The 13,868-nt window shown below is 51.5% G+C and overlaps 1 protein-coding gene across 2 annotated transcripts; it reads right to left on the reverse strand.

Annotated features, from left to right (window-relative positions):
* Positions 1-293: 293 nt before the first annotated feature.
* CCL1 (C-C motif chemokine ligand 1) lies at positions 294-13,616 on the reverse strand. Of its 2 annotated transcripts, XM_027100029.1 has the most exons (4): positions 3,413-5,864; positions 3,124-3,280; positions 1,856-1,970; positions 294-736 (listed from the first exon to the last, which is right to left on the reverse strand). In XM_027100029.1, exons 2-4 carry the CDS (start codon positions 3,197-3,199, stop codon positions 646-648), a joined length of 282 nt encoding a protein of 93 aa, XP_026955830.1. In that variant the 5' UTR covers positions 3,200-3,280; positions 3,413-5,864; the 3' UTR covers positions 294-645. The 2 variants fall into 2 exon arrangements, 1 of the variants encoding a protein (XP_026955830.1); XR_003431357.1 differs by lacking the exon at positions 294-736 and having other exon boundaries at positions 1,857-3,028; positions 3,124-13,616.
* Positions 13,617-13,868: the final 252 nt, after the last annotated feature.

Below are 13,868 nucleotides of genomic sequence, written 5' to 3' on the forward strand. Positions count from 1 at the left end.
CCAGATCTAATCCTGACTTTCTGCGTGTCCTCAGGCCTGTGGGTGTCCCTCTCCAGCCCTCAGTCACCTCATCTATGCAATGGGGCTAGCATCGTCTTACAAGCAGATGAGGCCCAAGATCCCTTCCAGCTAGGGCAGCTTTTGGATATCATCAGCCTCTGAACCCTCTGGGCAGCGCAGAGTGGGCGGGGGTGATGGGGAACATCCTGCATCCAAATGGGGACCCAGCCCCACAGAGAATCTACATCACAACCCAGAGTCGACGCTTATCCCCCAGGACAAAGGCAGTCAGCTGAGAGATGTAAGTCATTTATTGGCTTCTATGATGAGAAGTCAGTTCTCCTGGCACCTGGTCCAACATGTTTCCTTTTCTCCGGCCCCTGACCCCAGCCCCTCAATGTCAATCAGCTTTGCACCCTGAAATCCCTGTGGGGTCCAAGAGGCACAGGGAGGCAGAAGTTGAAGATTCTAGAATTTAACTATATAAAGTGCGACAACATATCTTAACAGGACCCAGCAGACCCTCTGGCGTGACCCGGCAAAGTTGGGGCAGAAGGACTGGTGTAGGGTTGGGCGTTGAGGGGACAGGTAAAGCCACACGGTGTCCAGAGTCCAGGATGGAAAGGAATCAGCTCATATTTCCTTTCACTGGCAGGGGTTTATCCTTTTTAAATAAGCCCGAACCCATGATTTTGTCTGTGAGACACAGGCCTCTCGGCCTCCGTTCAGCTTCAATCTGTAGGCAGAGAACAAAGGAAGGGCTAAGTCACCTGAGCCACCCGCTGGGTGCCACACACAAGTCCCATCACTCCCTCATTGCTCCTGGGTGCCCCTAAGCTTTTCTTCCGGGGCCTATAAAATGAAGTCGTTGCGTAAGACCTACAGTTTGTACGCTGGGAGGAACACCCAAACTTCAGGGGCAAGGGATGGGGGGCTTTAAAAATTTCATTTTGTGGACCCCTTTTGCGGATTCATTGTATCAGGGTAGAGCAAAGGCTGCTGACATTCTGAGGATCTGCTAACATGGAAAATTCCCCTCCTAGAACATCTCTGAGGGCCCACCTGCTCCATCTTTTCATGTGTCTGTGTCCATCCGGGACCCCTAGTCATTGCCTTGGATGTGTGTGTGTGTGTGTGTGTGTGTGTGTGTGCGCCCGCGCGCGTGTGTGTTTCTTTTCTGATCTACCCACCTCCCAAACTTGGCTATTGTCCAAAACCGTAGGTCAATTCTGCCTTTAATTATCTGCAAGACCTTAGACAAATCTCTCCAATTCCCTGAATCTCAGTTTTCACGATAATGAAAATGTGTGGACCAAGAGAGTTAGATGAGATAGTAATATACATGAAAGTGCCTTATAGACACTGAGTGGCAAGTGTAAGCTACCTCCCTGGAGCTTCATAACGACCCTGTGATGCAGCTATCGTGTTTACGCCACTTCACAGGTCAGGAGTGCAGAGGGGCTACCCAGATAAGGAAGTTCAGAAGACTTACCTGTCCAGAGTCACTCAAGACTATAGGTTGGCAAATCCAGAAGCAGGAACTATCTGAGAGCCCCTCACTCTTACCATCACCCAGTAGTACCTGGAGCTTTTAAGCTCTGGGCATAAAATATTAAGATATAACACTTGGCGCCTTGCAGCTCCAAGAAACTCATGTCACTGCAGGAACACAGGTGTTCGTCCTAGCGCCCACTCTCAGCTCTGCGCCCAGGTTTTGGCCTCCTCACTAGTTTGGTTAAAAAACCTTAATCCGGTGGAACATCGCCATCTAGCGTCTGCTATTCTAATTCCAGGGTGGCCGCTTTCTGTCCTCTGGAGAAGAGAGTCAAAGATGGAAGAGGATACAACCACTCACATTAGATGGTTTTTGTAGGAGCAGGTGGAGCTGGTGTTCTTGTAACACTGGATTCTCTGCAGGGACATCTTTCTCTCCACCAGTGTGAAACAACACTTGGAGGATGACACATGCACTAGAAGAGAAGCGCAAAAATGGTTTGCATCCATTTCTCAAGCTGGACTGAGTTCCTCTCATCCAGGATGGGGAAAAAAGAAAAGACAAAAAACCCTTCCAGAACAGGCTCAGGCTTTGGGATCACATCCAAAGGGCACTAGTGTCTCATCAGCCACCCAGTTCTGTATTTAGGCAGTCAGGACACTGGGGTTCAGATCCCAGCTCCCCACAAAACAGCTGTGTGGCTTTGGTCAAGATGAGCCCTCCCTCCCCTGGGCCCCAGACTTCCCAGCTGAAAAGCAAGACTCTTTAGACTGATTTCGAAAGGCTATTCTAGTTCTGACATCCCACCACTAGGGTATGGTTCTGCCCTTACATTTGGGTTCAAGGGCCCCGAGACCCTGTGAGTCTGATTCAACAGCAGTCCACTGTTTGGGGCAGGATTAGGGACTGTTTTAGGAGCTCAGACTGATGAAATGACCAGGCAAGAGCTTCCAGGAACTGATCAGCTCCACGCAATCCCAACCTCACCCTCCACCCTGGTCCTCTCAGCTCTGACCCACAACTCCCACTCTGCCGGTTTGTAACCCCCCCTACACACACCCCACCTTCAAAAGACTTGCATTTCAATCCTGGCTCCTTCCTCCTAGTTTGACCGTTTGCAAAGCCCTTTCCATATGTCTGCTGTTAGGTCAGTATTCTCTCATCAGCCTTAGAGGGTAGGCATGATCAAACCTATCTTACTGATAGCGAAACCAGAGTTTGGGAGGTATAGTAACTTGCCCAAGGTTAGCCAACTGTTAAAGCCCCAGATCCTGACCTCAGACTCTGCCCGTTATCTGTTACACAGTGGAGGCGAGACCCCAGTCAGTCCCTCCTCTGGACCTCAGGCCTCCAGCTTGGCCTCAATGACCTCACAGCTGCCCTCCATCAGTCCGCAGGGTCTGGACGAGGCTGGCCTCCTTTGGCTGAAGCCAGCTGCTCAGCGGTCTGTGTTGGCCCCAGGCTTATGGCTCTCCTGCTGTCCCCCTGCCCCCGAGCAAGTCCTCCCTTCCTCCTCTTCAGGGAGAATTCTTTCTGGAGGAGTGGAGATGAAGGGGTGAGCCTGCCCCCAGCCCCAGAGCACCTGCCTGCCTCCCAAGGAGGAGCAAAGTGACTCCAGCCAAACTCACTGCTCTTGGCATCCACATCCTGTAGCCATGCCCCGGCCAGCAGCAGGCACACCAGAGCGGTGGTGATGACCTTCATCTCGGGACGTCCAGCTCAGGCCTCCCTGGAAGGAGTCCCTCAAGGAGTCTGGTGGAGTGAAGAGCTGTCCTCTGGCCCATCCTGCAGTACCCAGAGCTTTTATTAGAAGACATGGGTGGGGTTTTCCAAGCCCCAGTGCAGAGGTGGGGAAGTCACAGGAAGAAGAGGTGGTTACTCACGTCCAGTGACCACATGGAAAACTCCTTTCCTTACCTCCCCTGGGTGGTGTGAGAGGTGTAGGGAAACTTCCCTAAGTGCAGGAACAGATACGGATCTTGAGAGGCTGAGTAGAAGCTGTCCCAGCTGAATGGGACGTGGAAAAAGGTGAATGAGAGGAAGTGGCCTGTCTGTGGCTCCTCTGATGTCACGTCTTTCCATCCAGGGATGGAGCTACTGTCCCAGGAACATGGTAGAGCAGAAGAGCTCTGCACCAGCACTGAGACACACATGGGTTTGAATCCCAGTTCTGCAAATCAGCGGATACATAAACTCGGCCGAGTCACATCTCCCGTGCAAGATGGAAAGAGTAACTCGTATCTCACAGGTGACCGAGGAGCATTCAATAAGATCCATTCTGTCAAGGGCCTGGCCCAGATAGTTGCAATTTCTATTTTTTCAATCACTCAACACTTTTCAATCACTTGCCCTGTTCTTGGTCCTTGGTTAGCCCCAGGGAAGACAGCTACCGATGACATGCAAGCCATTGCATCACAGCTAAGTAAGGAAAAGCCAGTTGGTGTAAGGACAGCAGTGGATGTGCCATGTGGAGGGCGCAGGGCAGGCTGGGAGCTGCCCACAGGGGAGAGGCCTCCCAGGGGAATGTTCTTCAAGCAGAGTCTCCCGCAGGAAGGCTGAAGTGGAAGGCGGCCTCTCCACAGAGGAAGGAGCTTGTGTAAGGACAGCGAAGCGTGGAGGACAGTGCCCGGAATGAGGAAATGGCTGGAGAGATGTGTGACTGTCCAGCGACCAAGTGGCCAGGTCAGGAAGACATGGTGTGCAGTGCGTGGAGTAAGTAACACTAGCAGGTGCTCAAGAAAAAGTAGCTGGGCCATATCCGTGTGTTAAAATCACAAGGCCAACGTGATAGCTTCCCATGGTCAATGGGATGAAGTGCAAGCTGCTAACCTGGCCATTTGTGGTCCATGTGATGTCTCCATGGATTCCCGCATGTTGCAATATTTGCAAGTCTCTGAACAGGTCACATGCTTTCTTATCTCCGGGATTTGCTGCCACCGTAACCTCCACCTGCAGGGCCCTCCTCCTTGTCTCCCTCTGTGAATTCCATCCATTGCAAATGTCGTTGTCTCTGTAAAGGCCCTTCTGCTGTCCCCACAGATAGGCCTTCAGCCTCCTTTGAAGCCCCTCTGTGCCTGGATCTCCCACATGAAGGTCTTACATCCTTACAACCCCTCCATTCCGTGTATTCTCCATCCTAACACCTGCGTGGGAGTCCTGGCGTGTCGGAGTTGAAAGCTCCCTTGGAGACCATCTGCAGCAGTGGCTCTGAAAGTGTCCTGGGAGAGCAAAAAATGCAAAAATACCTTCACCCTGTTTCTGAAGCAACATCAAGACACATGTGCCTATACGTGTTGAGGGGCAGGGGAGGAAAACTCCAGGTAATTCAGGCACCAGCAGATAAGAATCTAGTACGGTCTCTTTCTATTACAGATGGGGAACAAACGAGCCTCAGAAAGCAGAAACTGACTTTGCCAAGGTCATACCGAGACTTCGTTGCACAGATGGAACAGTGGATGCCAAAGCATCTGGTCATCTGACCACCACGTGCGGCCACCTCTGGGAACACACTGTCAGTAAGGACCACACACTTTCAGTAAGGACCTGCTCCATCAATTCCTTCACCTGGCCAGCTGCTTCCTGCCGCCCAAAAAGTACTTAAAGCAGTTGAAATCACTAAGACACTGTTGTCACTCTCCTATTTTCTTTGTCCTTGCAGACTGATACTTTTTATTCCTTGGTTGTTGTTTTAGTGGGGTCTCAAAGAGGAAGGAGATTAAAGGGATGTGGCTAGTTGGTCAAATGTCACCTTAGATCCTTTAGACTTACTTGGGACACAGAGAGGGGCCAGGTCGCCACCCAGGAAATACTTTGCTCTCCCCTCCTCCCGGGGATGCTGCTCGGCCCACTCGAGACCAGGACAGGGCTGCCCCTCCAGCTGCTCACTTCCCAAGCTCCCCCTCACTGCGGCTACCATGAGCCCAGGACAGGAAAAGAGGCGACAGAAAGACTTAGTCATGCCTCCCCCTTCCCAGCTCCCGCAGCCCCAGAAGGAACTGGCCAGGGGCTCCAATTGCATGGAATCCTAGCGTCCCACAGGGTCCCGCCCCCAGCCCCACTCCATCTCTTCTTCTCTAAGCCTGGCGCAAAGCACGGGCCAAGTAATAACTCAATAAAATCTCCATGGCCTTGAATGTGATGGATCAGAACTGCATAGTTGAGGGAAAGGTAAGAAAAGCTCCCAGCATCGACACTGAACCAGTTTCTCATGTGAACTACCCTTTTCTTAGTTAGAAGTTTGAAAACCAGTATGTGCCTGTAGAGAGGTTTTCTTTCTTTTTTAATTTTTTTTACATCTTTATTGGAGTATAATTGCTTTACAATGGTGTGTTAGTTTCTGCTTTATAACAAAGTGAATCAGTTATACGTGTACATATGTTCCCATATCTCTTCCCTCTTGCATCTCCCTCCCTCCCACCCTCCCTATCCCACCCCTCGAGAGGTTTTCTTATTAGTCACCTTTTGTGAAGTAGGGACCAATTTACTGCGGATGGGTAGAGGTCAGACAGAGCTCAACTGTTGCGGGTTCATCTTAAGATCATCTCCTCCTGGAGTGGCCCCAGATTCTTGCCTCAGCCCTGCTGGCCTGGGGGTCCTGGAGCCTGGTCCTGCCTGCTTCCCCTCCAGTTACATCTCAGCCTGATTCTTCAGACCAGGACACAGAAACCCATGCGGGTGGAGGGAGGAGTCATTTTCCTGGCATCGCACAGCTGCAGCAATACTGGCCTCGCTTTGTCCATCTCTGGGGCCAAGTTATCTTAGTTCCCTCACTTAGGGAGGAAGCGTGTTTGCCCTCAGAGGTAACTGGGTCAGATTTCAGCCCCACTACTTTTTAGCTGTGTGACCTTAGGCAAGTAACTTAACACTTCTGAACTTTAGTTCCTTCCTTGTAAAATCCACTACCGACTGGATCTGGTAAAACTCTCCCCAATGTTTTCAAAATAAACTCCTCAAACCACAGCCTAACTTTGGGCTATTTGAAGGATTAAATGAGATGTCTCACCTTATCTTGGAACAAGGGAAGAGGAAGGGAAGGGAGGGAGAAAACGAAAGAGGGCAGGAAGGAGGGAGAGGAAAAGAAAGTTGGATCATTCAAAATCATTGTGGAGCACCTAAAATATGACAGGTCCTGAGGACACAGCAGACACAAGACAGACACTGGTCCTGCCCCTGTGGGGCTTACAGCTCGCCGCAGGAGGCAGGTACTGGGAACTGTGTTTAGTGCTCGAGAAGAGACCTCGTGTCCTATGAGCTGCAGAGTATACGGAAGCGCTTACCATGAGGCCTGGCACATAGTAGGTGCTCAATAAAACTGCACCCCTCCCCCCTCTACCCATTAATCCTGGACCATCTGAGGCTTCATCACAGGAACCAGGCAGTGCTGCCACCTCCCTAGCCGGGACCCCCTTCCTGGTCTCTTTCCTCTCTAATCCTGTGCTGCCCAACGCCCAGGCCAGGCTTTCCGTTGTCACCCACAGAAGCACAGTGTTCTCTTCCATCCCCACCTCCGCACCCGTCCCCAGCTGCCTCCTATAAGTGCAAGTCCAGCCACAGTGCCTCCAGCACCCAAACATCTTTGAATTAAAAACCATTTCTTTTGTTTTCCAGTGACTCTTACCCTCCGCCTGGGTTCCCTTGTACACTGTCTTCCAACATTCGGCACCTTTTGCTCTTTTCAGGAGGCCTCTGTGATCCAGCTCTCAGCAACAAAGTGAACGAGGCATCAAGCATCTCCTGTAGCAACAGCAGACCCTGGGGGTGCCCAAAGAATGTCACAGCAGTGACAGTCACCAGTGTTTCAATTCCCGTCCACAGCCGTGGAGCTCCAGAGTGACAACTCAGCCTGCTGTTCGGAGGTGAAGTACAAATGTCTCGGCTCGGCTCACGTAGTCCCGCACACCGTGGCCCACAGAGCTCTTGCCGCGCGGCACTGTTACTGCTCTGCGCACCTGTGCTGCGGCGTCACTGCCCCTTCTGCCTGGGACGCCTGCTCCAGCTTTATCTGGAAGACCTCCTGCAGGCTGCCCCATCTGAGCTCCCAGCATGAAGCAGGCTCACGCCCCATAGCAGCAAAGCCAATCTTGTGACTGCCTGGTGGTCCACACCCCTCCCTCACCTGGAAGCTCCCGGGGAGCAGCAGTCCCTGTCGTGGTCCTCACTTCATGCCCCAGCGCCCCACCCAGGGTGGGTGCGTAGTGACTGTTGCTAAAGCAGGCGGAAGGAGAGGCCTTCACATCATTCTCGTCATCCCCCAGCCGCAGATGAGAAACAGAGGCCCTGGAGGTGACAGGAGTCATACAAGTAGCAAGTGACAGAATTAGGATGAGAAGCTCTGGCCCAAACCCTGGGCTTGTTTATACCCCCCTGGACCCTCTGGCATGGATGGACCATTTTCCGACTGTGCTGATGGGCACCATTCCACACACAGGATGCTGGTGACAGGTCTCAGTTCCTGATGTGGTCATTCATTCATTCCTTCACTCATTCATTCAGGAAACATCTTCTGAGGGCCCACTTTGTGCATGGGCAGTCGGGTGAGAGAGGAGAGCTGACCACAGAGTCAGGGCCTCCAGAGGGAAACAGATACGCAAACCAGTAAGCAGGCACAGATGGTCAAGGCTGCTATAATATGCAGACTAGACTCTGCACACGCCCCCTCTAGGGGAGCGGAGAGCTCACTGGGGTGCAATGTGGAATACTGGCTGGGCCTGGAAGGATGAAGGTGGAATTTCCCCTGGGCAGGGGCCTGGATGGTATATTGTGTGTGGTTATAAGGGTGGGCTCTGCCTGGCCCCCAGGCCCAGCTCCTCTGTACACCACTGGCGGGACTTCTTTCCCTTTCTTAACCTCCCAGCCTCATCTCCAAACAGGGATAATAATGATACCCGCTCATAAGCTTCTGTGAAAACGAAACGTGCTGTATCTCTTAAGGAGAATCAAACAATTGTTTGATGGCATGCTAATAGCTGGTGTGGAGGCTGATGTCTTCAGGGCATGCGGGGGTGAGGAAGGCCTGCAGAGAGGGGCTGGAAATGGAGCCAGGAGGACCTGGGCTGGGTTTCACAAGATCCTGTTTCTGGGCTCAGACCTTGGGACCTAAGCTTGCTGTCAGTGGAGGGAAGGCCTTAAGTAATCTTTTGCTTGCGACAGGGGTGCGGCCAGATGTGTGGTTTGTGCTGAGGGCTTGTGCTAGAGGCTGCAGGACACAGTGACTGGAAGCAGGCAGTCAGACTGGGAAGTTTGAAGGAATCCAGGAGAGGTGACGGAGGTGGGGTTCTGTAGAAAGAGGGTGAAAAATCAGGATTTCTGAGCTCTGCCGCTCATTTTCTGTGGGACCTTGAGCAGGCTACTTCCTGCCTCTGGGCATCAGTTCTCCCACCTAAAACGTGGGGAAGTTGGCCTAAATCAGTGACTCTTTACCCGGAAATGGGATTCATATCAGGATGATTTGGGAAGCTTTTATCCAAAGACACGTGCTTGAACCTCACTGCGGACCTTTGTATTCTGAGTTCAAGGTAGTTGGAGTATCTCGAAAGGGCTCCCCAGATAATCCAATCCCACCACTTCCCTCTAGCCTGGATGGCTACTGAGACCTTCTCTGGTTTGGCATGAAATGATATTCTGGGTCCCTAAGGGCAGATAGAGCCCTGCCCACAATCTACACCCTAAACAGCCCCCTCGTCCATCCGAGGTGGATCTGGCCTTTCGGATCAGGCCTGTTGTACTGAGAGAGCCTGCTGGGGAGGGCTCCCTGCCCTTTCTGATGAGGATAGAGGGCAAAGAGCCTAATAAGGGCTGATCCAAGTCCCTGAGGCATTTAGATCCCACCCACCCTAGGAGCCAGGGTCATCTGAAACTTAGAAAGCTCCCAGGAAGCCAGAAACTCAAAGAAGCCTGATAGGCAACACACAGGCTTAGATTCAGAATGTTTTGTAGCCTCAGTTTTGTGGTTCTTGAGCCATTCGGCTCTGGACCAAAAATAGCCACATTGCAAAGTCTCTGTGGGTGTATTCGGGGGGTCAGCGTGGGTCAGGTGTGTGCCACATCCCCCCAGCGCTCAGGAGGACGCTCAGGACAATTGGGGTGGGCCATCTCACGTTACAGCTGAGGAGCCGGAAGCCCAGAAAAGAAACGCGAGTTGTCACATGGGGACCCCGTGACAGAGCCCTGAAGATAACCCACCTTAACTCCCAGACAGGCTCCTTCTCTGTGGTTTTCTGGCTTTATGCTCAGGACCAGAGAGCTGGGCTGTGGTCAGAGAGAGAAGCTGGGCATGATCGGGGCCCCTGGGATGCTGGAAAGCCCTGCAGGGTTCCTGCAGCCCACCTGGAGGCCAGGGCACGATGCCAACTTTGCAGGGAATGGTAGAAGAAAAAAGCCCCAGCTTTTCCACCCAACAGAGCAAGGACGCAGGGGCAGGAAGTGGCAACAGTTTGACCCCAAAATATACCCACCAACACCAACAAGGTCACCCATGATTCAGCAAACACGCCCACATGCTGCTAGGAAAGTCCCCTGAGGAGCCCTCTCCCCCTGAGGTAGTAGGTGGACGCCTGGGTCCCACCTCTGCTCACCACCAATTTCCCAGTTCATCTTGGGGCCACAGCTCTGGGAGCTCAGGGGAGCCTGAGCAGGGATGCTCTTCCTTCATTGCCCTTTAGGCCTGGCTCTCAGGCTCAGCTTAGAGTTGGCCACCCAAAGAGACACCTCCACTGCCAGGTCTGGCTTCATGGGCTCTGGAGTGAGCTGAACTGGTCACAGAGAGTGCATTTAGCTCAGAACTGGAGCCAGGCCTGGGATATGCTAGCCAGCACAGCCTGGACATCTGGGTCCCCTGGCCTTCACCTCTATCCTCTAGTGTAATAGGAAAAGCACTGGACTTGGGATCCAGACACCTGCATTTTAATTCAGGTCACCGCTTACCAGCACCATCAATTCTGATCATCTTCCTGAACCTCTGGGTCATTATCCCTAAAACTGGGATCCCAGTGCCTCTGTACTAGGACCATTGTGAGGACTAAATATGGAAATGTGTCAGAAGGCTTGCAGCACAGAGCCCTGCTCATTATCGTGGTTTCCAGGACTGTTCTGTGTTTCCTCCCTCCCTGCTCGGTTTGTCTGAGGCATCTTTACAGCTGCTCTTAAGAGCTGACTGCAAATTGGCCAGGTTCTGTCTCAACTCCCGCTGGCTGGCCCAGCTTTCCCAAGGGTGGGTGAGTTTCAGGAGCCAGGTTCACGTGGGGAGCATCTGAAGTCAGGGCTGCTGCCTGCCAGACCTAGCTGAAGTCTGCAGTCCATGTGTTCCACCAAGCCTGCGGCCCTGACCAGGAGGTTCACATAATTTGCAGGGTCCAGTGCAAAATAAAATGAGAGGTCTTGTTTAAAAACTAAAAATTTCAAGCATGCAACAGCAGAGTCTGCACAAATCATATGCCATGAAGGCTGCCCTGCGCCTCTCAGCCCTCCTGCCATGTTTCTGCTTCATGTTGGACAGGCATCCACTGGTTTTCTCCTTGAAATATCCCACTTTGGGTCTCCTGTGCCCTGGTTTGGAAAATGATTTTCCAAAATCCCACCATTATGGTTTTATCGTTCCAAAGTCCTTGACATAAAGACATTTCCCAAACAAATCAGAAGGATGCATTTTACTTCCCACAAGCATTGCTGCTTTAAGTGACACATCAACCTCCAAGCCACTCCCACCCACAACTCCCCAGCTGCAGAGTCAAAGAAAGACCAGACCTATCTAAAATGTCAGAGAAGGGATTGCAGAGAGGGGCAGGAGTGAAAAATAGACAGTGTTGCCTCTGCTGATGTGGGATCCATCTTGCCTCCCGTTTCTAGCTGGAACCAATTTCAACCAAAGATTTCTCCCACCACCTGGATATGATGTGATTCAGTAGGATGGGACATATTGGGCACCCAGCGTATATTAGTTTATAGGAATCTGTCACCAACCTCTTCTGCCACCTCCTCCATCCACCTTCAAGAGATGGGTCCTTTACATCCAGGTGTGGTAAAGCAGGCAGACGGCACTGAGCATCCTCCACCCTCTTGCCCAGTTCCCCCTTGCCCACAATCACATCATGAAAAGGGAGAGGAAATGGGTAGCTGGCCTTTCTCCCAGCTCTGCCATTCTTCATCTGTCTATACACGTGTCCTCATTTCTGACTTATATTTTCTGCTCTTTCTGCTGCTTAGCTGACCAGATATTGTGAACCTCATAGGAGACAATGGCGGGATGCAGTGGGTATTTGGCAAAGCACATGGTTATCGACCTCACCGTCCCTCCACCTCTGCTGCCTCTCACTTGCGTCCCTTGCAGGCCAAACAGCTGGAAGAGTTGGCGTCACTCTCCCCGGTTCCTCCCAACCCACGTGTTCAATATACTGCAAACTGGCCTCTGTCTCTACCACATCACCAAAACTGCAATGGCTAAAGTCAACGGTGACTTCCTTGTTGCTAAATCCATGGCACCTTTGGCTGTCATCCTGCCTGACACCTCGGCACCCTTGACCCTGTTGACCCTTCCTTCTGGAAACATCCTCTTGCCATGGCTTCTATGACAGGTGGCCCTCATAGTCTTCCTCCAACCACTCTGCTGTTACTTCTGAGACTTGGTTAGAGGTTCCTGGTCCCCTGTTCATCCCTTAATCTTGAGGTTCCCCTGGCCCTCCGTGGAATAACAGCGGTTATTAGCTAACGTTACGTTGTGCACTTCACGTGTGTCAAGCTACTCTAAGCACTTCATGTGTGTTCAGCTGTCTAGTCTTCCTCATGGTCCTGGAAGTAGTTATTAACACCCATTGTACAGATGAGGAAACCAAGGCACAGAGAAGTTGTCCAAGATTACTCAGCTAGTCGCTGGGAAGGTGGGATTCCAATGCAGACAGTCTGGCTTCAATCCTGAAACAGTACTCTGCACCACCTCTTGGTAGAGACTCACCCCTGGGTGCTGCCCAACATCTTAGTTTGTCCTGCAACTACCACCTAATCTGGCCACAACCTACACCACCTGTAACCCCATATATACACTCTGTGCCCCTAGACTGGATTCCACACCGTTCTGCCAGACACACCCTGGTCTTTGCACATGCTCCTTTCTTTAAGGGGAATAAATTTCAACTGTTTTTTCATGTGGTAAGTTCCACTCTTGTTCAAAATCACCTCCTCTGTGAATCCTTCTCTTGTTTCTCCCAATCCTCCGTCTTCCCTGGATCCCAGGCGCTGTGCTTTTCCCTCTGTGCTTGCACGGACTGCCTTATAATGTAATTTGTCTGTTCCTGAGACTGCCTTCCTGTCTAGACTCTGAGTTCCTGGTTTAACACAGGCATATGATCCTGCTGAAGAATGTGTAGGTGAACTAATGAGGTGGCCCATGTCTCAGTGGAACCTGATGCTACCGAACCAAACTTGGGTCCATTCATCCAAATGCAGTAAAGCCAGTCTATTGATGCTGGGTTGTGGTGAAGGACAGTGCAGCATTTATTGCAAGGCCAAGCAAAGAGTATGGGCGGCTAATGCTCAAAAGGCCTGAAGTCCCCACTGGCTTTTGGGGAAAGGTTTCCAAAGACAGGGTAAGGGAGAGAGTTGTGAGGTGCTTGATCAGCTCGTAGACATGCTTCTGATTGATTGGTGGTAATGCATTCTGGAGTCAACATCATCAACCTTCTGGTTCCAACTGGTCTGGGGGCTACATGTACATGGTCATCATGCAGTTAACTCCTTCCATCTGGTGGGGGTTTGAGTATCTGTGAAACAGCTCAGGAATGTGTGTCAGGTACTGTCATTTATATTCTTCAGGGAAGAACTAAAGATTCTGTGACTCTACTGTATGGCTGATCTATTGTTTAAATTATTACCTGTTCTCCTGACCCAGCTGCTGTCTTTTGTTATACGTGTTCACATTCTTCCAATCATTAACTCTTGAGCCACCCTGTTGTGACCAACAGAGGCCTGGGAGACAAAAGCTTTTCCACAAACAAGAGGCAGGCCAGGACATGGGGAGGTCTATCCCAGGAAGGCCCCATCGGGTCCTGCTTCTTTATCCTGAGACTTTAACCTCATCTACCCTGTGTTTTTACCTAAAATCTAAGCCTTCACATTCAGATCCACACACGCTCTCACGTGCATACAATGATACACACACACACACACACACACACACACATATTCCCAGGCTCAGAAGTTCCCTTAGGCAGTCCCAGCCCCCTCAGGCCATTTTCCTAACTGTACAACCTTCCAGGAGTCTGAAAATCCTGCCTTTCCACAATGTCTCATCCCAACTCTGAGACTGAGTTTTGCATTCTTCCATAATGTTCAGGCCGTTTCATGGGGCCTAGCAGCTACAACTTGACTACTGAGTCATGTCCCA

Source organism: Aethalodelphis obliquidens, unplaced genomic scaffold (assembly GCF_003676395.1).
Source record: "Aethalodelphis obliquidens isolate GAN/ISIS:26980383/991018 unplaced genomic scaffold, ASM367639v1 scaffold249, whole genome shotgun sequence".
Lineage (NCBI taxonomy): Eukaryota > Metazoa > Chordata > Mammalia > Artiodactyla > Delphinidae > Aethalodelphis > Aethalodelphis obliquidens.